We start from the raw sequence: 24,180 nt of genomic DNA on the forward strand, positions 1-24,180 counted from the left end.
TGTAATTCTTTTATTATTATTATTGTTGTTAACCTCTTATTGTGCCTAATTTATAAAGTAGGCTTTTATCAGTAGTATGTATGTATAGAGAAAAATAATATATGTACGGTTTAGTACTACCTGCAGTTTCAGCATCCACATGAGGGTCTTGGGGACATATCCCCTATAGGTAAAAGGAAAGGGGCACTATATTTAATGTGTATGAAATTCTGCATTTTCCCACTGAATTATGTATCTCTAATGCAAGTATTAGCTAGAGTAGAATGGTGAGCAGTGGCTAATTATAATTAAAATGCAGCCAACAGAAGAGCTGTAGTAAATTTGTATGCTTTAAACCTTCCGTTGCTCTGTTGAATTCTTGATGTTTCCTTATCTTATACTAATTCTTTTCAAACTTGAATCTTCTATGTAAAGGGCTTTTATTTAGGTTTCCATTCCTGTACCATGTGTAGAATAATGACTCAGTTCTCCCATCTTTTTTGTTTATTACAAGGACTATGAACCTTTCATTCATCTAGTATCTTTTGACATAATTTGGTTTTTACTTCATGCACATGCATTATGTAATAAGTACACTTATGTCGGTTTCTCATTTGTGCACTCTAGAGTGGTGTTTCTGGGATTGTAAACGAAAAAAGTAAATTCAGTTGCAGAAATTTTATTGGTCTTCTCTGTCATCTAGATGATTGACAGTATGCTTGTGTGTATTTTTTTTAATAGATTGTTATAAGAATTAAAATACAAAACTAAAATTCCTATAGGGAACTCATCCTCCTTTCCCTACTACTGTGATAGCAAACAGCAACTTGAGAAGTGCTCTTAGGCTAAGCAGCCAGTTGAGTCATTTAAAAACTATATAAAATGTCCTCCAAAGAGAAGAGCATTTTGCCTTTGGAGGGCAGGTAAACAGGAATCTGGAAACAAAAAGTGCTTTACCTTTATTGCTGTCTTCTGTTAGTCCCATTCCCTGAAGCTGTGGACATGTGAACCCTGGTTTCCTGTGCTGCAGTGTTGTGCAGCTATATCCCCAAAATTGGGACCTGGTGTTCTTTTATTTAAAAAAAGAAAGAAAGAAAGAAAGAAAAGGTAAGACAGAAATAACAAAAGACAAAATTGTCTTTTGTGAAAACATTGTGGTAAGGGGATACAGGTGTATAGAAGAAATAGCAGAAAAGTAACACTGAGAAGATCCCAGTATGGTGTATGGCAGGTCTTGAGAATTTAAAAAAAATCTAATAAGTTGCCCTTGGCTATTACTTTATAGCAATAGCCAGTGCAACATAATTCATTAATAAAACACTTGTGGTTTAAGTAGGAAAGGAAATAGGTACTAATATTTTGAAACAAGAATTATTATTGGAGTTGAGGGGATGAAGACCTATGCCTTGGTGTACACTGTACACTGCAAAGAAGAAAAACACATGGAAACAAAAGGAAGTAATACAAAAGTAGATTGAGAATTAAGTAGAGACAGATTGGTTGGAAGAAGAGAGGAAATTTAAATTCTGCATTTAGTATGTGGAGTTGTGATTAAATGATTATATAAAGAGTGAGAATCTAAACACTCCTTCTCATGTTTATACCTCAGCTCTTTTTCTTTTGTAAGATAGTGATTATCTGCTGTGTCTTTTTCGGGATTATTTTGAAAATACAGCCATAATATACATATAAAGGACTACTTTAGTTTTGAATAAATCTTAAGGATGTAGCACTCTAGTGTAGTTTTCTGATTTGTCTTCTCTGTCTCCACTGCCCTGACCTTAGTTTACGCCACCATCATATAATAGAATTATTAAAATCAACCTCCTACCTCCATCCTTCGTTTTCACATTATTTTAATCCATCCTCCTCATTTCTGTCAAACTTGGCTTTTTTAAATACACGCGTGATACTGTCACTCCTATTAAAAATTCTTCTCTGATTCCTCATAGCCTTTAGGAGAATTTAGCATTATATACATATAATAACAAGGGTGAACCAATGTGCCAGTTTATTCTTGTCCACTGTAGTTATTAATTGCTTGCTTTTCACTCCCAGGAGGGTCCCAATTTGGGTGGCAGATTATTTAGTCACTCTGTTCTTGGTCTTTTCTGCCTTTCTTTTCCAGAAAAATACAGTAGTTAGTATTTATCCTGTTCCCAACCTTCCTTGAAGTATCTAGTTCTTGAACCCAGTCTCTTTCCCAAGTTTTATGGCTTCCTGTATCCTTAAATGCATGTTGTTAGGCAATGGATTTAAAAGTTTAGTGTCTAGTTAGGGTTGATTCTGGATTTTTAATAAGGCTATATTTTTAATAGGTATATGAGATGCCTCCCCACCCACTTTTGAGTACCTGATTCTGCTACCCTTCTTTTTAAATTTCTTTATGACAAGCATTTCTCCTGTATCCTAATCAATAATCCTGTGAGGTCAGTTAGGTAATGTAGGTGTCTGTTTTATTCTTTCAGAGCAGTGAAAGTCATAAGTGATATAACTGGTTAGTAGAAGGAAGTAGATTACAGTCCCAAAGCCCTTGATCTCTTAACAGTTACATTAGTGCTACTTAATATATTGGCTACATATTGCAGTGTTTGTCCAGTTTGCAGCTCACTTCGAAGGGACCATGCAGCCATGCTGGATTTTCTGGTTTAGTCAGATTGTCTCCTGGTTGCTCCTCAGAGAAGCCACATTCATTTCTGCCTCATGCTAGTGTCTCTTCCCTGTCTCTACTCCCCCTCCCACTCTCTTAGAATGTTCCTTTTTTCTTCTCTGCTTACCAAGTCTTAACCTTTCTTAAGATCTCAAATTTCACTTCTCCCATGAAATGTTTTCTCATTGTTTAAGTTCTTCATGACTGTCCTTCCATGTAACTCCTATAGTACCTACCAAATTATACCATATATATAAAAGAGCAATTCCTAATTTCTTTTTTATAATAATATTAATATGAATATCAATTACTTCAAAATATTCGTTGCCAAGTTGTTGGCATATGTGGTAGTTTAATACTTAAGTGTTTGTAGCTTTTGTATGACCATAAGTCATTTGGTAAGTCTCCCAGAAAGCGTTATTTACAAAAATTAACTCTTGCATACTTGATTTCCTGAAATACTGTCAACATGCTTCATGGTGAATCAATAGTAGTATTTCTAACCTGGCTAACAGAGTAAGCAGAAAATTGAATTCTAAGGTCATTTCGGCTTTCAAAAGGAATTATTTTCTACTGAAAAAGTTACTTATTCTCTGTACTTACAGCTGAACAAAAAAGCCCCACTATACTTATTTCTTTTTAAGACTTTGTCCATAACGTTACATTTTTTCTTTATTTCTTTTTTTTTTATAAAGACAGGGTTTCACCATGTTGGTCAGGCTGGTCTTGAACTCCTGACCTCAGGTGATCCGCCCGCCTTGGCCTCCAAAGTGCTTGGATTACAGGCGTGAGCCGCCATGCCCGGCCTAATGTCACATTTTTTACCTGAGCCATTCGGTAGATTTTTCAGAACTTGGTAAACCTACCTATTTTAACCATTGTTCATTATATTACTTAAAATGCCTTCAGAGAGGCCTAGAGAGCACAAAACAAAAATAGCTGCCAAAGTTTTCTTGCACATCTATTCTATCTACCTTTTCTGGTCTCTCTGCCTTACTCCTTTCATTCACATATATTCCAGAGAGTATAAAACCATGTTGGGGAATTCTGTTGGCTCCTAAAGTTGCTACTTGTCTATTTTGTTCTATTGCTTATGGTAAATCAATTTTTATATTATTATTCGACCCCACTCTGCCCTGAACATTCCACCTAGACCATTCTCACTTGTCTCATGAATACACACAGTAGATTTTCTACTAAAATTTCTACCCACATGCTTATTATTGTTAGAATAATCACTTCTCCTTTTCTAATACCCATTTTCCTATGTTAATAGAATTATTTTTATTTCTACTGACTGTATATTTCTGTTTCTTTTTTATTTCTACTGGTTATATATTTCTGTTTCTTTGCTAGAAACCACATTAAAATCCATCTTTTAGGATGGCTAATCCACATGTGAGAGGAATAATGTCAAAAAGGAAGAATACTAAGACATAATTTTCAGATTGCTTGTGGGAGGCAAAGGATGAGGTTAGGGGTGGATTTGAAAAGAAGGCAAAATTCTATTTTTTATTTGTTCTGTAAATCTTGTGTCTTCTGTGTAACCAGTGCTGTGCTGGGTACCATAAAGGATGCAAAAAAAGTAAAATATAGTCTTTGTCCTTGAAAAGCTGAAAGTTGGAAAGCTCAGTTGAAGCAAATATTGAATAATGTGAGACACTATGTAACCATATAGTTGATTCTGTGCTGCAAGTGTTAAGAGGTGTTCTACATGGCTGTAGGTGTTACAAGGCAGCCTTCCAGTGAGGATGGTGGAGGAAAAACGGAAGCCTCCTCAAAGATAATAGATGAGGTGGGATGTTGAAGGGGAGGTTTAAGATTTGCTTAGGTGTAGAAAAGGTTAGGAATTGTTATAGCCTGGGTGAATATCTCCCAAGGTGGAGAGAGGTGAATGAAAAGAAATTATTTCTGTATTCTTACGAGAGCCAGCCTGACTGTAATAACTGTTTTGTGAACAGTGAAAGATTAAATTGGATAAGCGGACATTTGGCAAATTACACTGCTGTGTAGGCATGTAGTACTATTTCATCAGTGCATGATGTGAGGGAGGGAAATTACATTACATAGTTAAATGCTGATATCTACATATATACAGCCAGTCATTTAAGATGGTTAGTAAGTTCTTAGAAACTGCAACTTTAAGTGAAAAGATGTACAATAGGTCCTCAAATAATGTTGGTTCATTCAACATTGATGAAGGAAAACATTTGCTTTTATCATACATTTCACTTGAAGTCACAGTTTTCAAGAACCTATCAATGACATTAAATGAAGACTTACTGTGTAACTTTTCTTACCTGTAGCAGAACTTGGGAAAACTCAATGAGGTTTTTAATTAGTACAACTGAAATTCACTGGCTGTTAGATCCGTCATGGCTAAGGAAAAGATTATTTGTTTCTTATGCTCAATCTTCTTTACCTAAACTGGTATCTTAATGAAAAAGTTAGAAAAATATCTATGCACTAGGCTTGAGAATTCAAACTGAATTCAGTTTATGTATCCTACCCTATTAGATTCTGCCTTCATAGGTAGCAATTTTACTTGGCAGGAAGACCCTGAAAGTTGTTTTCAGTAGCCTCTGTTACTCATTTTTGATAGTACTTGAAGTAAATTGGATTATTTTGTATGTCAGTACATAATTAGATCAATGTATCAAAACATGTAAAAGACCACCAAAGTATATTTTCAAAATAGTGTGGACTAATTAGTTAAGTAATTATTGAATTATGTACTACATATGAGCACTTAAGTAGACTTATTTCTTTTCTTAATTAACGTAATTACCTGTTCAACAGTCCATGGCATAGTCTCACTGTTATTCCTGTGTTTAGGTTTACAAATTGCAAATAATTTCAGATGATTAGTAGATTACTTGAGAGTCAATATTGGGGTTGCTGTTTAGGAGTATTCATATTTTATCAGTTTTTAAAACTGGATGCTTATATTTTGTATATGACCAGAATATAGGATGTGTGTTGCACATTTATTGTAATGAAAACTAGTGAGGAATAGCTGTTTGGAACAGCCATGGCTCTTGTTCTATGTTCTGTTAGATTAATTGTCACTGCCAACAGCCATTTAAAATGGACATTTTTACATTGCTTTGATTGGCTACATAATTTAATAGAGTTGCTAAGAGCTGATGCTGTGAGATGCATCTTAACCAGAGGTCTTGTTGTGGTGTGTGTGATTGTTTAAAAATGGCCTTTTTAAAGTACTTGAGATTCAGTCACAACACCTAGCTCCAGGTTCAGATTTGAAGGCCAAAGTCTATTCTAGGGACATATAGGGCAGAAATTGCCTCTGTCGTTTTTGAGTAACCCAAATGCAAATTTATTTAGAATAATTCTTTATTTAAGGACTTCTTTGCATTTGTTCAATACTACAAAAACTTTCTTTTTGAAAAAATGTATTTTTTCTATTAGTTTCTTCTATGGACTAGTATTTGTGATGAGAGTTGATGTTTGTTTAATTTAAGAAAATGAGTTGCTGCATAGGTGAGGTAGTATTTGAATCACTTTAAAAGTTCATGTCAGTGTTTTGGTTCCTTTCAGTTTTTCCTTTCTCTTTCTTTTTTCCTTCCTCTTTTTTCTTTCTTACTTTCTTTTCCTTTTTTCTTTTCTTTTCTTTTTTTTTTTTTTTTTTTTTTTTTTTGCTTTGTTTTGTTCTGTTTTATTTATTTACTTTTGGTTTTATTTTTTAAAGGGTGTTTTGGGATCTCTGTGGCCTTGCTGCATACTTCGCTGGCCATATTTAGTCTGCGTACTAATTGTTAGTTGGCCCAGTTGAGTCTTATTTTGTGCTCTCAGTTCTTTCAGTCTGGTTTTCTATTTTTGTCCACCTGGTTGTGTTTTAGTTCATGAGAGAATTTATTCTGATGGGCCGGATTTTAATCTGTTCACTAAATTTTAGTCTGCAGACTAAAAGTAATCCGCGGATTATTTATTTTTACAAAATATTTAATTCCCCCACTGGAAACTATCCTAAAAGAATGTTAAATTCTCTTAGAATAGCCAGGGGAATTCACAGATACTGGTGAGTCCTGCCATTTTTTTTGTTCTCAATACCTAGACATAATAGACCCTACTACCTCCCTTGCATATTTGGCTCCGTTGTGCCTAGGTGTTGGTATACATTACTATGCCTGTCACCTGTAACTGTGACTGTCCCTTAGTTGTATTGTTAATTGTATATATTTTTGTTTAGCTTTTGGTGGGTGAATTGGGCATATTTGCAGATGGAACTGTGTTTAATTTATAGTGCTTGAAGATGTAGGATTGATTTTTTTCAGAGAGTTTTTCCAAAGAGGAAAGAATGTTCTCTATTTTTCCTAAGTAATGGGTGCAAGGGTATGAGCGGGCAAAGCCCACAATAGAAAAAGTAAGTTAATACCCGCACTCCTGAGGTGATATGTCAATTTCCTGATGAGTCCTAAGATAATGAGAATGTCAGCAAAGAAACATCTTTTAGCAGAGAAGTCAATCCAAAATGGAGAATAATCCGCGGTGGCCTGATCCTTCTTAGCTCACACAAATTGAAAGTATCTGGCTTGAAATCTGTAGTAATATAACTTAAATATATTTATTACTTTCCTCTCATCACTACTAACGTAGCAAAAAAATGTTTATACTGTGTAACTGGAACACATTAATTGAGAAAAAAGTAGCATATTGGGAACTTAAAACTTTAAAAGCAGGCTAATATGCCCCCTCACAGTGATGTCTGTGCATGATGAATCCAGGTCGGAGAAGACCACTTTACTTTGGGAACTTTACTTCTAGATTTCATTTTGATTTTAACTTTTTTTGGTTTTGTATTTTTTTAATAAACGCACTGGCATTGGAACATGATAAACAAAAATTAAAATGTTTCTTTACTGTGCCTCACCATTGCACAATCAAAAAAATTTTTTTTGCATACACTGGTGAAATAATTTTTAAAACTTGGACTTGCTACTGTGGAGACTGATGTTTAAAGTTTATAACTGTATAAACATTTTCTATGTCCCCCCCCAACACCATGGATTTCTTATAACATTGGATATATTTTTCCTTGCTGGACTATTCTCTTTTGGATTGACTTCCCCTGTTTGGATTATTTCACTGCATTATCATCTTTAGGATTCGTCAGGAACAGGACATTTCACCTCAGGAGTACGGGTATGTACTTAATTTTTTTTTCCCAAAATTTCAGGGCAGGTCTATAAAACTTGGGGGAAACCTTTTTTGAAAGGCTAAACAATTATTCATTCTTGAAATTTAATTGTAAATGATGTAAGTACCTGTGATTTCTGTTTTTATTCACTGTATGGCATAGGTTTTGCTTATAGTATATTTAGATTGTCAGTCTCTTGGGTGATTCATTGACATTTAGGCTGAAGTTTGGGAATTGTGGGGGTTTAAAATTATTATTTCTATTGCAAGAATAAATATTGATGAAGATCCATGAAACCAAAGGTCTGAGTGTTCAGCCATGTCAATGAGTAAGAAAAGAAATGACAGCAGAAGCTTCTTTAATTAAAAGACACATTTCAGTTCTTGGTGGTTTCCTTTTCTTTAGAAGCAAAAATATTTCGGATGAGCTAGTTTCTAGTTTGCCCTATAATTTTTAAAAGTTATGTGCTAACTCACACTGTATTATGGTCGGAAATCTGTATTATGGTCGGGAGATACTGGGTTTTGGCCCCACATAATTTTCCACTTAACTTTATTCACAGTACTGAACCAAGGCTTTTCTCATCAAGAATCTCTTATCGGTTTAAAATAACAATGTATGCTTTTTGCAAAGGCAGGTTGAGTCTTGATTTTAATGTAGGCTCTTGGAATGTATTATTTTCTTAATAGCTTTTAACTCTTGAACTTCATGAGTTAAGATTCCCTGACAAATAATATGCTAATAAATGTTTTAGTGCCAATATGGATGATCACTTGTAGCCACTAAAACACCAAAAGATATGGGTGACTTAAAAAAAATACTGAAAATAAGCTTATAATACTGGTTTATTAATAGCTTTAACACAAAATCTTGGAAAATACAACATGAAATTTTTTTATTTAAAACAACTCACCATCTATCCTACATTTGAATGTTAGCGGGAGATATTTATTTCTACCTTTGGTGCTACTTTTAATTCCACTTATGTGCTGCCATATTGGTGCAAAAACATTTTGGATTAGCTAGCAAAGCAAATCAATATACTGTCAAACAGAAGCAAACTTGCCCTCAGGGATGAAATATGCCAATAATGTTTAATATTTTTGTAAAAATTTTCTGGGTTTTCCCACTGATTATTTTCTTTTTACATTCTGTATTTGATTATGGACTTGGGGAGCAAGAGAGGGGACCAAGACAGTGGAAGAGCTAAACATTTCAATAACTCAGAGGTTTCCTTGACTGAGGCAAGTCAGAGTATTCAAAAGAATAAAGATAAGGCAGGTTTTGACCTTATAAAAAGGTTTTCTTTTTCACATAACCAAGAAGTTGACCAAGACCTTAATGTTCTGAAATAAATTCCTAAGAGCCTACTTTACCTAATTTCTCAATTTTCATGGAAAACGTCTTTTTCAATAATAAACTAAAATACAGTCCTCTTTTCACTGTAGACAGTACTAAAAAATAGTCTCTGGAAAGTCTAATGAGCTCTGTGGTTGTAACTAGTTCTACTAACAGTCAGCATAAGTGAACAACCAGATGTTACATGAACCATTCTTACTAGAAAATCTTAGTCTCCCAGGCTGCTTCATGCCCTGTCACAATATGCATGGACTTTTCTCATAGGTCCATTTCCCTCCATTTATACATGTCTACTTGTCTGTCCACCTCCATCATCACACCTTTTATTTGGTTGTGTGTTCTTCCTATCAAGAGATACATGTTTCATTTTTCTTTAGTTGAAAAGTTCCTCATCTGTTCATTCCTTCCCTTTTTATTTTTATTTTGTAGTTGACCATAATTTAGAATCAAGTATATTTTTATAGTTTTTTATTGATTAGTTTTATTTTAAGATGCAGATAAGTAAAAAGCTATCTACTCCTTTAAGTATATTAATTTAATTGAACTTTCCTTCAATATATAGCCTTTAGTTGACTTTATCCAGGTCTTAATCATTCTTAATGGATAATATATTTTTCTCTCCTTGATTAAAACCCTGGAATATTTATTCAAATGCGAGAAATCTGGCCACATTGATGGTAATAGCTACTTAAGAAAAAATATAGAACATTTTATCAAATTCTAGTTTTTCAAGAATTTCTTTAAATAATGATAGGCTCTGTTTATTGGAGATAATACCAGATCAGTAGCATTTATAGACATAGAGTAAATAGCTCTTTCTTTTCTTTTAAGATATTGATTGCCAAATTTTTTAACAATGCTTCCCATCATTGACAGTTGTTCTGCTTAAAAAAAAAAAATTCAAAAGAGGCAATCTTTTATTTACTGCCATAGCAGTGAAAACTTTAAAATTTTAAAAATGTTTTTCTAGTTGTGCTTGCCTCCAGAATGCAGCCTTTCCCATGTGCCTGTCATATTTTGTATGCATGTCTGATTGTATTGCTTTATGATTAGCATATATAGATTTTTTCTTCGAGCATTTCTCATATAGTCTTAATTAGCAGTTCACCACTGTGAAGCATATGCATTTAACTCTTTCCGTTCTAGAAGGTCTTTTCCCAAATGCAACCATGTTTCTGTACATGGTAGGAATTAAGTCATTACTCACAGGGTACTTGCCTAGATTCATAAAACATTAATTATTCCTTCCCCTTTTTTGTACTGCAGGTCTTCCGACCTCGAACTCCACCGGAGGCGATTGCACTGTGTAGCCGTCTGCTGGAGTATACACCAACTGCCCGATTGACACCACTGGAAGCTTGTGCACATTCATTTTTTGATGAATTACGGGACCCAAATGTCAAACTACCAAATGGGCGAGACACACCTGCACTCTTCAACTTCACCACTCAAGGTAACTCCAAATACTTAGCTCTTTCACCAGTTCTAGGAAAGCTACACACTGACTGTGAAATGACATTCCATTAATTAAAATCTGTGGAGGACAAAAATGGACATAGTAAGTACTTACGGAGGTGAAAAGATTATTTTTTCTAATTTGCTGACCACTACTTACATGGTTTTGAACAAAAGACTAGCACATAAAAGTTTTCCAATAAGCATAGCTTCTTTAATTTTTAGCAGAATGTAATGTTGGCACATGAGAAGTTAAAGAGAATTCAGTGAGTGAAGTTTATCACTAATTGGACTGATGTACAATTTAACCTTTAGGTTTGGATCTGAAACTTAAAATAGTAGCATTTCTTGCTTCCCTAGAGTTTGTATCCATTTTTTAAACCTGGAAATGAATTGGTGGCTCTATTTGTATAAATTCAGTTGTCTTCCAAACAGAAGGAAAACTAGAGTCCTATAAACCCTTTCTAAGAACTTACACAAACAATAGAGACAAAGAAGGAAATTTACATCCCCTCTGAGACTTGGTACCGTTGCTGCTGTTGAGAAAATATTGAAAGGAAAACTAACTTTGTGCATTGGTGGTTTCTGGGAGACCTTGGGGTAGTCACTTTTACTTAACCATTTCTGTGTTCAATTTTTCTTTTCTTCCTGATTAAGACCTAAGTGATTCATTCAATCATCCTGCCTCTGATGACATGACTTTCTTCTTATACTGAGCATAAGAAGTATACAATTCATTACCAAAAAAAAAAACACAAGAAATAGTGATATAATGACTGATAAGTAAGCATACTCAGGCTAGAAAACAAAAAAGGGAGATGTAGAGCTTTCTGTGACCAAGAAAGAAATATATTTCCTTTATTCATATATATCATATTTACAAGTCTTTCTTTAAAAAAAGAAAAAAGAATGAAGACTGTTTTATTTTTGTATTTTAAAATATTATGTTTGCCCAGCACATTAGATATAAATGTGATGTGTGTCTTGAACATTTATGTTGTTGTTTTTTTTTTTGTTTTTTGTTTTTTGGTTTTTTTTGACACGGAGTTTCGCCCTTGTTACCCAGGCTGGAGTGCAATGGCGCGATCTCGGCTCACCGCAACTTCCGCCTCCTGGGCTCAGGCAATTCTCCTGCCTCAGCCTCCTGAGTAGCTGGGATTACAGGCACGTGCCACCATGCCCAGCTAATTTTTTGCACTTTTAGTAGAGACGGGGTTTCACCATGTTGACCAGGAAGGTCTCGATCTCTCGACCTCGTGATCCACCCGCCTCAGCCTCCCAAAGTGCTGGGATTACAGGCTTGAGCCACCGCGCCTGGCGAACGTTTATGTTTTTGAGGGTTTAGAGATTCATTTATATTGGGATGTAATATGTATAGACACAGTGTGCCGTCTCTGTGGTTATCAGAGTGCTTATGTGATTCTGTAACTATCAGTGAAAAAGTGGACCCTGTAAACAGAGTCATGTATTGTTTAATGATGCAGATATATTCTGAGAAATGTATCATTAGGCAATTTTTGTCCTTGTGCAGATGTCATAGAGTGTACTTACACATACTAATTGTATTATTCAAAGTGCTATCATTTTGAGATATGGCCCCTTTTTAAAAAGTATTAAAATGCTCTGTCTTAGCACCCATTCTGAAACTGGGCTGTGATCATGAAGTAGTACTTTCTCCCGGCTTTATAAATCACCATTGTTACTGTTTTTGAACAGTGTTTCTATGTAAAGACACAAGTGTCCAGGGAAGAGGGGTTTTTTTGTTTTTTGTTTTTTAGCTGGAGTCTCACTTTGTCACTTAGGCTGGAGTGCAGTGGCGTTAGCTCACTGCAACTCTACCTCCAGGGTTAAAGCAGTTCTAGTGCCTCAGCCTCCTAAGTAACTGGGATTACACATGCCCACCAACATGCCTGGCTAATTTTTGTATTTTTATTAGAGACAGGGTTTCGCCATGTTTGCCAGGCTGATTTTAAACTGCTAACCTCAGGTGATCAGCCTGCCTTGGCCTCCCAAAGTGCTAGGATTACAGGCTTGAGCCAGTGCACCCAGGCTTGATGTCATTCTATTTGATACTCTATATTCTGATTTTTGAGCAGTATTTCCAAATGGTGAGCTTGTTCTCTAAGGCAGCTGTAACTGTTGTACAGATGCAACTTTAAAGCACATACTAGTTAGTAGTAATTAATGGATGACCAGAATAAAACTGGGCACTCCAAGGGGTTGAAGAAGGAAAGCAGTCTTACAGTTGGTTGCATAGCTAGAGGAAATCTAGAGATAGAAACATTGTGGGGGCCCGGATGGAGGGTAAGGAGTATTAGTGAGGTTCTTCTACAGGCAGCATAAAGCCCTCCTCCTTCCTCATAATAAATTGTCAGTGATGTCTGCAGCAGTACTTCCCCCAAATAAAATAAAGATCTACATACAGTAGGTGCTCAATGAATGTTTGAGTGTCAGGTACCACTTTAAATAAACATAGTATTTATTAATTTATGCAACCAGTATATATTGGGCATTTCTAATGTTCCCTCTGGTTGTTACTACTATTGTTTTAATTAGTAAAGTAAACCTGCCCTATGTACAACAACAAAGCTAACTGCAATTTTATGTTTGTTACTGTACCAAGGAGTACTTAGCCATAAACAATAATTAGTATTACTTTAATATAATCACAAGAAGTATTTCCTTATTCAGATAGAGGAAGGAGAGAGAGGAACAGGTATGATACGGACAACTTTGAGATCTTTCTGATTGCCTAAGTCCGTAACTCAGGAGAATATCAGACCGCTCTCATTTTTCCAGCAGTGAAGCTTCAGTGTTTCAGGACCCCATAACTGACAATATTATCTGCATTCAGATGTTGGAAATTGGAATAAACCTTTGGCACACCCTCTTCCGTTTCTTCTTGTCATTAGAATTTCAAATTCAGCCCTAGCTGAATCAGACCTTAGGAAGCAAGTAGAATCAGGAAAGCCCAGTAGGGATCAGTATTTTCTTATTAACTAATTTGTTGCCTATTCCAAATCTGGAATATATTAGAGAATCAATTGCTTTGTATGTTGAAAGGTGAGTTTCCCCCTAACTCTACTCCACATACCCAATCTCAATTTTTTACCTAATTTATATGAAATTTTATCAATTGAAATTATTTTAGAAAACATTGTCTTCCTGCAAGTATAGGGTAGGATTGGGGTGGTAAAGATATTATCCATTTTGTATGAGCTAATGTGAAAATTCTTTTCCTCTACCACTTGGCTGCATTATCTGAGAGAATGGTAGCTTTGTGGGGAGGTAAGTACGAGTGGCAGCATGTTGGCTAGGCCAGAAGTGGTGATTTCGTAACTCTAGGGAACTGGTTAATTGAGAGTTGAAATAGGATATTTGGGGCAGCCAGGCAGCCAGTGAGCAATATGTAGACTTAGACTGAATATTTTAGGGTGGAAGGGTACGAGTATCTGGACATGAAGAAAGCAGGTAATTAGGTAGAAGTAGTGTTCCAGAAAGCAAGTAAAGAACAGAACAGGCTGGACACAGTGGCTCACGCTTGTAATCCCAGCACTTTAGGAGGCCGAGGCGAGCAGATCATGAGGTCAGAAGTTTGAGACCAGCCTGTCCAATATGGTAAAACCCTGTTCCTACTAAAAATACAAAAATTAGCCAGGTGTGATGGCACATACCTGTAGTCCCAGCTACGCAGGAGGCTAAGGGAGGAGAATTGCTTGAACCTGGGAGGCAGAGGTTGCAGTGAGCTGAGATTGTGCCACTGCACTCCAGCCTGGTCAACAAAGTGAGACTCTGTCTAAAAAAAAAAAAAAAAGAAAGAAAGTAAAGAACAGTAAAAGGAAGAAGGAAGATTGAGATATAAAAAATTAGAAAATATTTTTTTGAAAGAGATAGGAATGTGTTATAGAATAGGAATTGATGAAAACATTGAATTAAAAATGAGTTGGAGATGGGGCAACAAAAGCAAGTGTTCTAGAATCCTAGCTCATCAAAGGTTTTTATTTCATTTGAAAGCAGTAGGCTACTTATTTATAAAATCTATTATAATTCATTATTTATGGTAATTAATAGATTCCATATTTGTAACTGATTTTTAAGCCTATTTTCCTGTTATAAAATAGCTACAGACATAAATAATGGTCAGCTCATCTATTTATCTGCCTGTGTCCTAGGCTTTTTCTTCTGGCTTGCCTTATCCTCACATACATCTGAAGTGAATGTAGTATTTTAACTACCTGAGATTGATTAAGTATAGGCATACATTGTCTTATTGAGCTTCACTTTATTGCATTTCACAGATAGTGCTCCCCCCCACCCCAATAAAAAATAAAAGCTTTGTGTCAACTCTGTGTTGGTCAAGTCTGTTCGTGCCGTTCTTCCAACAGCCTATGCTTATTTTGTGTCTCTGTGCCACATTTGGTAATTCTTGAAGTATTTGGAGCTTTTTCATTGTTATTACATCCATTATGATGATCTGTGTTCAGTAATCTTTTTTTTTTTTTTTTTGAGACGGAGTTTCACTCTTGTTACCCAGGCTGGAGTGCAATGGCGCAATCTCGGCTCACCGCAACCTCCGCCTCCTGGGCTCAGGCAATTCTCCTGCCTCAGCCTTCCGAGTAGCTGGGATTACAGGCGTGCGCCACCATGCCCAGCTAGTTTTTGTATTTTTAGTAGAGACGGGGTTTCACCGTGTTGACCAGGATGGTATCGATCTCATGACCTCGTGATCCACCCGCCTCGGCCTCCCAAAGTGCTGGGATTATAGGCGTGAGCCACCGCGCCCGGCCCAGTAATCTTTTTGATGTTACTATTGTGATCGTTTTGGAAGTTTGTATTGAACTTAATTGATCAATGTGTGTGTTCCAACTACCTGACCAATCAGCCAATCCTCATCTCTCTCCCTCTCCTTGGATCTCCCTGTTCCCTGAGACCCAACAGTATTGAAATTAGGCCATTTAATAACCCTACAATGGCCTCTTAAGTGTTCAAGTGAAAGGCAGAGTCACACATACTCTCACTTTAAATCAAAAGCTAGAATGATTAAGCTTTAGTGAGGAAAGTATGTCAAAAGCTGAGATAGACCAAAAGCTAGGCCCTTTGTGCTAAACAGCCAAGTTGTGAATGCAAAGAAAAATTGTCAAAGGAAATTAAAAGTGCTACTTCAGTGAACACACAAATAAGGAAGTAGAGATCAAAACAGCCACAACATTTTCTGAAGGCAAAGCCTAATCTAGAGCAAGGTCCTAATGTTACTCAATTCTGTGAAGGCTGAGAGAGGTTGAGGAAGCTACAGAGGAAAAGCTAGCAGAGGTTGGTTCATGAGGCTTAAGGAAGGAAGCCATCTCCATACCATACAAGTGCAAGGTGAAGCAGCAAGTGCTGTTGTAGAAGCTGCATTTTATCCAGAAGACCTCTAGCCAAGATCATTGATGAACATAACTACACTAACCAACAGATTTTCAGTGGAGACAGAACAGCCTTCTATTGGAAGGAAATGCCATCTAGAATCTTCCTAGAGAGGAAAAGTCAGTGGCCTGACTTCAAAGCTTCAAAGAATAGGTTGACTCTCTTGTTATGGGGTAGTACAGCTGGTGATTTTAAGTGGAAGACAGTGCTTCTTTACCATTCCAAAAATCCTGGGGTCCTTAAGAATTACCCTAAATCTACTCTGCTTGTGCTCTCTAAATGGAAGAAAAAAGCCTGCATGATAGCACTTCTGTTTACAGCATGGTTTACTGAATATTTGAAGCCCACTGTTGAGACCTACTGCTTAGGAAAAAAGATGCAAAATATGACTGCTTATTGACAATGTACCTAGTCATCCATGAGCTCTGATGGAGAGGTACCAGATGAATGTTGTTTTCATGCCCACTCAACATCCATTCTGCAGCCCATGGATCAAGGAATAAGTTTTACTTTTATGTCCTGTTATTTCATAAGGCTGTAACTGCCATTAGGTAGTGATTCCTCTGATGAATTCGGGAAAAGTAAACTGAAAACCTGGAAAGGAGTCACCATTTTAGGTGTCATTAGGAACATTTGTGATTTGCCAAAGATGTCCAGATATCAAACATTAACAGGATTTTAGAAGTAGTTAATCTCAAGGCTCATGGATAACTTTGAGGATCTCTAGACTTCAGTGGAGGAAGTCACTGCAGATGTGGTGGAAATAGTAAGAGAACTAGAATTAAAAGTGAAGCCTGAAAAGTGACTGATTTGCTGCAGTCTTATGATAAAACATAAATGGATAAGGAGTTACTTCTTATGGATGAGCCAAAAAAGTGGTTTCTTGAGAAGGAATCCGCTTCTGGTGAAGCTGCTATGTTGAAATGACAACAAAGGATTTAGAATATTCTGTAATCTTAGTTGAAAGCAGCAGCAGGGTTTGAGAGGATTGACTCCAATTTTGAAAGAAGTTCTACCAGGGTGAAGTGCTATCAAACAGCCTTAAATGCCACAGAGAAATCTTTTGTGAAAGGAAGAGTAAGTCAATGTGACAAACTTCATGGTGTTTTAAGAAATTGCCACAGCCATCCTAACCTTCAGCAACCACTGCCCAGGTCAGTCAGCAGCCATCAGCATCAAGCTATAAGACCCTCGACCCACAAAAGATGGCTCGCAGGAGGCTCAGGTGATCATTAGGATTTTTTTTAGCAATAAAGTATTTTTAAATTAAGATATGTGTGTTGTTTCTTTTTTAGATGTAATGCTTATTACCCAGTTAATAGACTATAGTGTAGGGTAAATTTATCAGTTACATGCAGTGGAAAACCAAAACATTTGCATGACTCACTTTATTGCAGTGGTCTAGAACTAAACTTGTAGTATTTCTGAGGTACTCCTGTATCTTCCAAGGTTATTCTCAAATTACTATGAACTTTGAGATGGGTCTCGTTGGTTTTTAGACTTATTATTTACAATAGCCATGATAAATATACATGGAATAGGAATACTTCAGAATATGTAGAACACATCAACAGAATAGATGTCAGAATTATTCTTCAGTACTTTCTAAATAATCTGGAAGAGAAAAATTTCTATGTAATCAGGTATACTCTTCTGGGCAATGAAATGCTATGTAGGCCAGTGGAGACACACCACAGGGAGAGCTTGGGAAAATTTATAAGTGGACTAAAAGAGGGCAGGAAAGATTTAGTTCAGGTAACTACTGTAGTAATGACAAATAATGAGTGATTGTATTCAAGATTTTAGGCTCTAAATTATCCATTTTTTTTATAAGAATTTGTATTCTCTGAGATTATTTGGTCCACCTTGCTGCTTTGGACATACACTACTTGGGAAAATATAGAGTGGTATAGGAACAAACAATCAAAAACTAATATCTTGAATGAAAGTTCTACATGTAGTTTGGACAGATATATTTCCAGAAGCCCAGAACACTGGTGGTATATGATGTATAACCAAGACAATAAAGAAATGCAACATTGCAGGAACAAAGAGTAAATCAGAACTAAAGCCTAGTTTCCTCTAACATAGTTGTAGACCTTGGCCAACACACTATCCCTACCTGAGTTTCCCCATTTAAATAAATGAGATTGTTGGATTAAGGACATATGCATCTTCAAAATTTTAATTATAAAAATGAATTGACTCCAAAAAAGAAAAAATGACAAAGCTGAAAATGTAGACCACAATAGGATTGAGATACAATATAAATAAACATAGAAAAATCTAGACTGGTTCCCCCAGAATCAAAATATTAGCAGTATTATTTTTAAATGCCCAATAAGTTTATTTTTAAAATAGGATTTGAAAACCTCAGTAATGCCTTATTTATTGCACTTCATTAAGAATAGAGTACTGGGCTGGGCACAGTAGCTTATGCCTCTAATCCCAGCACTTTGGAATGCCAGGGTGGGCGATCACATGAGGTGAGGAGTTTGAGACCAGCCTGGCCAACATGGTGAAAACCCATCTCTACAAAAAATACAAAAATTAGCCAGGCATGTTGGTGGGTGCCTGTAATCCCAGCTACTCAGGTGGCTAAGGCAAGAGAATCACTTGAACCCAGGAGGCAGAGGTTACAGTGAGCCGAGATCATGCCACTGCACTCCAGCCTGGGTGACAGAGTGAAACTCCATCTCAAAAAAAAAGAATCCTAGCATTTAAATTCCTGCTCAAAATAATACATAAATGTAATGGGGCCCTAATAAGTCATTTAAACCTTTTTGTGAACAGAGAGAAATGGCACTTTTAACTATATAGACAACCACTGGAAATTATTATATGTACCTAAGAGGTCTAGTACACACATGAGGCAGTCAGACTTCTTGTTGAACAAAAGCAGTGTCTGCCTATTTTAGTGACTCCTTTTTGGGTATCTGCAGGGTGAGCTCTTTCAAAGCTAATAAAGGAGGAAAATTCCCTTTCATCTGATGACTGCTAGGTATTTTATTACATCACTGTAAGAGGAGATCTAGTTAGAGAGATTGATTTCTTCCCTCTGGTTCCCACATTGATTGCTGCTCTCAAAGTTGTCCTCAGCTTTCATACAACAGTTTGTACAAACACATTACCACCACCACTCACCTGCGCCCTCAGAAAACTAGGAAAGTTCTTACCTGTCCCATCTTATCAATGAATTTTGGGATCTTGCACTTGGAAGAATAGAAACTTTTAAGGGAAATAATCGGGTTTTACCAACTAGATGTAGGTTTTTTTTTTCCATTGAAAAAGATTATTTTATCAGGCATATTTGCATTGATCCATTTTGTCTTTTCATAAGAATTTTTCTTCTGTGGTTTGCAGTATAAAACAACAATGCAGCAAAATTTAGTTAAATGAGTTTTGTTAACTTTTCGGTTGATTGATATCTATTTTTAAACTTATTTTACTTTTGTTTAAATTGTGCATTAAAATGTTTGATTATGGAACACGTAATGATTGATGCACCATCAAAACATTTGTAGTTTTCCCTAATAAACTACTATATGGCTTTTTAATGAATAATCTTCATGACATCTTCAGTTGACTGAAGAAATTTTTATCACACGTCATTTTTTTCTAAAGTTTTCTGGAATTTCTTGCCATTTTGTTTATAACCATGTGTCTGCAGTAACAGTCTTTTATCTTTTCTATTTTTCATTTCTCTCTCACTTCTCCAGAGCTATCCCACTTCATCATGGACCTTTTTGTTCCCTTAATTATTCCCCTACTCTTAAGCTTGGCACACATGTTTAGTAAATAAATGTTACCTTATTTTTCAATTTCAATGTCTTCTATACTCCTTCTCTGCCTTCAAGAACACATACGCTGATCCTGAGAAGTGCTGTTGCTTTGCTGTTTCTAGCCTCCAGAATGCCACCATTTTTTCCATTCTTTCACTGTAGTTTGTATTCACCCTCACTGACTCGATTTTCTTATCACTCATTGCCATGGATAGACAAAGTGATTGGAAGTAGGTAGTAATGGTTGGGATTGAAAAATAAACCATTTTGAACTGGTTGAGACAGCTCCATGGAAGTGCTCATAGTCTGTCCCCATAAAAAGTGTGGACTTCACGGTAGCAAGAATGGGACTATAGCAAGGGTGAAAGGAGACTTCCTCACAGGGAAAAGGTGTAAGTAACAGTTAACAACCTCTTTGAAGTAGAGAAGAATGAACAGATGAAAGCAATAGATCTTAAGGATTGCCTGTAATTAAGAAAGAGAAGAACAGTGTGATATAGAAGTTGGAAGGATGTAGAACTGGTAGTGATTGTTCATTTTAGAATTATTAACTTTTAGGGTGTTTGTTTGAAAAAGGTTCACAAAATACTCCCCTTCACATCTTGGATGCCACCCTCACCCACACTCCATGTCTTTGGGTGTGGCAAAGCCTCTGAGATCCCAGATACTCTCCTTTTCATTGTCTTCTTAATTTCTTTACTTTTTTCACCTTACCTTTCACTAGTTGCACCTCTCTCCTTATCCAAAACCAAAATGACAGTCTACTACCGAAGGAAAAAGAAGGATTTTTTTTTTTCCTCTTCTGAGACGGTTCAAGCCATTCTCCTGCCTCAGCCTCCTGAGTAGCTGGGACTACAGGTGCATGCCACCACGCCCAGCTAAATTTTTGTATTTTTAGTAGAGACTGGATTTCACCGTGTTGGTCAGGCTGGTCTCGAACTCCTGACCTTGTGAGCCACCTCACCTGGCCGAGGAACACTTTTTTAAGCCCATCACGTCTGTGTGTCTGTATAGTCAACCTTCTGTATCTGTAGGTTCCAACAGCCCTGTATTCAACCAACTACAGATTGGAAGTATTCAGGGTGGGGGGATCCAATAAGATAGAACAGTATGACAATAAAAAATAATATAAATTTTAAAACAATTGTATAAAACTGTTTACATAGTATTTACATTTTATTAGGTATTATAAGTAATCTAGAGATGATTTAAAGTATACAAGAGGCCGAGGCCCGAGAATCGCATGAACCCAAGAGGTGGAGGTTGCAGTAGGCCAGGATTATATCATTGCACTCCAGCCTGGGCAACAGAGCAAGACTTCGTTTCAAAAAATAAAATAAAAAATAAAGTATATGAGATGCTCTGTATAGGTTACCTATAAATACTACACCATTTTATGTAAGGGACTTGAGCATCTTTGGATTTGGGTATCTAAGGAGGTTATTGGAACCAGATCCCGAGGATACCAAGGGATAACTGACTATACATTACATATTCTTGTCCAGGCTAAGACACAAAACTGTTACGGCCTTCAGCTGGGCATTCAGATACACAGAAGGATAGGTGATATGGTGAGAGACAGTAAATATATGGGAGAAAATGGACAGCATGAGCCATAAGGAGAGAGGGAACACAGACCACTGATACTCAGTTATTTTAAAGATTATTTTTAACAGTAGCTTTGTCAAAATGTCTTACTAAAATCTCCAGTCCTCTTTTCATTTTTTAGGTTTTATTTTAGATATTGGGTACATGGTTATAGAGATGTTTTCATTTGACAATGCCCCAAGAAGTGGTTCCCTTTCTTGTCAGATTGTTTTTTCAGTTGTTCTTGTCAATTTCTGTTGATTAGACAAGGACAGTTATCCTTTTATTTCCCTGTCATGGGACCTTACACACTATTTCATGTTCAGTATTGTTAGATAGATGATGTGTATGTGGGTGGGTTGATGGATGGATGAATTTTCAAGAAGCCTTTCTATTTTATATAATTTTAATTGAGATGGTCAATCTGAATTTCTTTAGAATAAAAACCACATATTGTATTAATACTTTTTTGTACCTGGAGCCATAAAGTCTTCAGCCACCACAACTGCTAGGAATTATTTTGCTTTCATGCATATAAGATTGTGGGTTAAAACTCAACTGATTCGAAGTAAAATGCCGTAGGAGCTTTCTGTTCCTTAGCGAGACCCAAAACAGCTACCAAGTCTGATTGTGAGAAAATAGTATCTCATAGAACCTGATAATTAGGATAATGGTCTTCACCTGTCTTCCCAAGGAAGACTGTTTATTTGATGAGCTAGACTATCTTTTCTTTTCTTTTCTTTTCTTTTCTTTTCTTTTCTTTTCTTTTTTTTTAAGTAAAGGGTGGGTTTTAATGTTTATTTACAGGAGGCTGCCAAGATACGAAATTCCACATAGAAATAAGAAATGTAGCCAGAGGACAAGCTTCATATAGTATGTACAGTTGGAACTGTTCAAGTATAGTTTCAGTGTAAAAAGTGCTGCAATAACAAACCACATTTAGAAAGAGTTCTTCGTAGAGAAACAGGAAGACAAAATACCAAACATAGTACACAACAGATTTATACCTCAGCTACATGATCTAAAAAGTTAAAGGTCCCAGGAGTCCCATCCTGAACTTGGAAGGTATAGCCTTCAGAGGTAGTTTCTGGCACAACATTTTGATCTTCCTCTTCCTCTACAGAGAAATACTTCTCAATTAAGTTTAATGAAGCCTTATACACAGATTCATTTTCTTGGTTTTGCAGAGCTTCAATTTTGTCTAAGCCTCCACATTCTTCAATCATTATACTAAGTTTCTCAGTTTCACCTAGTTTCTCAGCAGCCTGAAAGATATTTGAAATGGCATCCAGGATAACCAGAATAATCTTGGTATCTTTTGCAGTTAAAAGATTCATCAACGGTTCTATTACGCCACAATGAACAAGGTACACAATCTGTTCAACTGTTCCACCACTGGTATAGTTGGTCACAGCCCATACAGCTTCCTTTTGCGTCTTAAAATCTGCCTTAGAAAGAACACTGACAAGGAATGGGACTAATCCATGATTCACAACTTGCTGTATCTGGTCCTGACGGCCAGCTGTGATGTTTGACATTGTCCATGTAGCTTTCTTCTGAATGTTAGTTTTGGGGTTGGTGAGCAGGCTGGGAAAGATGGCAAGCGCTCCTGCATCGATCACAACCTGAGTCTGTTCATCTGTATCAGTGACAATATTCCCTATGGCTCATAGTGCAGGTGTCACAATCGGCAATTCAGAAGCTCCTAGAAGCTTCACAAGTTGGGGCACAACTCCTGTTTTCACGACCATGTCAATTCGTTCATTTGGACCATCAGTAAGGTAGGAAATAGCCCAGCAAGTATCTGCTAATACTTCTGGATCATCATGATGCAGGAGCTGAACTAAGGTAGGAAGAATCTGCTCAACAGAATCTAACGGGGTGCAGGATTCTTGTTGCGGCAAAGATTTGAAAGTGTCCAGGTAAGATTACATAAGTAACCACATGCCAAAGATGACATATCAGGAACTGCAAGAAGAACCAAGAGTGGGTCAACTGCACCGTACCTAATAACCAAGTCTCGGAACACTGACCATCACCTGCAATGTTTCCTAGAGCCCATACAGCTTGTTCACTGATGTGAGCATGGGGAGATGCCAACAGAGAAATGAATGCTAGGATGGCACCTCCATCTACCACAGCCTTGGTTTGTTCTGATGTCCCAGAAGCAATGTTAGTGAGTGCCCAAGCAGATTCAAACTGAATGGGACTACAATCAGTTCTGCCCAAGAAGGACACAAATTTTGGAATCAAACCAGCCCGGATTATGTTGTCTATGGGGGGCTGTTTTTCTCTAGAAAGTAGTTTCCTGGCAGCTTGAGTAGCTTGGAGCTGATTTTCCATGTTGTTGCTATTTATGCCTTTGACAATGTCATCAACAGACCAATTTACAGTGCCCTGGCTGTTGCGGTTTTCCTGCAGCGGAGAAGTAGCATCATCAGGAAATGAGCTTACATTTCTCATCTTCAGCATCTGATCATCCTTCTTAGCTTTCCTCAGCTCCACATTGACTTCTATTCTGCAACGCCTCATTTCTGTACTGTCTTTTCCCTTGTTCTTGAATCTGTTAAGACGGGCAGCTGGTGTATGTGCATTCTCATTGGTGGACATGGTTATGAGACAAGGGGAGAAAGCTGCGAAGCGGGCCCGAGCTTCCACAGGAGGCTTAAGCGGGGATCCGCGGCTGTAGGGAGGCTGCGCTACAAGCGACCACCTCGGCTCAGCTCAAAGACCGTGTTACATTTTCTCCTCTAAGGGGAAAGGAAAGTGAATAGTCTTCTCTCACAACTTTTCCTTTCATTCAT

General features: G+C 36.8%; 1 protein-coding gene and 1 pseudogene across 3 annotated transcripts in view; one reads left to right on the plus strand and one right to left on the minus strand.

The window, feature by feature from the left end:
* The window catches only part of GSK3B (glycogen synthase kinase 3 beta), a 234,256-nt gene that overhangs the window by 188,926 nt on the left and 21,150 nt on the right, over positions 1-24,180 (plus strand). For 2 of the 3 annotated variants that reach the window (XM_003935408.4, XM_074404309.1), the window contains exons 9-10: positions 7,754-7,792; positions 10,413-10,599. In XM_003935408.4, the coding sequence (XP_003935457.1) occupies positions 7,754-7,792; positions 10,413-10,599 (226 nt within the window). The remainder of the gene's footprint in view (positions 1-7,753; positions 7,793-10,412; positions 10,600-24,180) is intronic. The other variant, XM_003935407.4, reaches the window with a different exon arrangement.
* Positions 22,307-23,993, minus strand: LOC120367156 (importin subunit alpha-1 pseudogene; annotated as a pseudogene).

Source organism: Saimiri boliviensis, chromosome 8 (genome assembly GCF_048565385.1).
Source record: "Saimiri boliviensis isolate mSaiBol1 chromosome 8, mSaiBol1.pri, whole genome shotgun sequence".
Taxonomy (NCBI): domain Eukaryota; kingdom Metazoa; phylum Chordata; class Mammalia; order Primates; family Cebidae; genus Saimiri; species Saimiri boliviensis.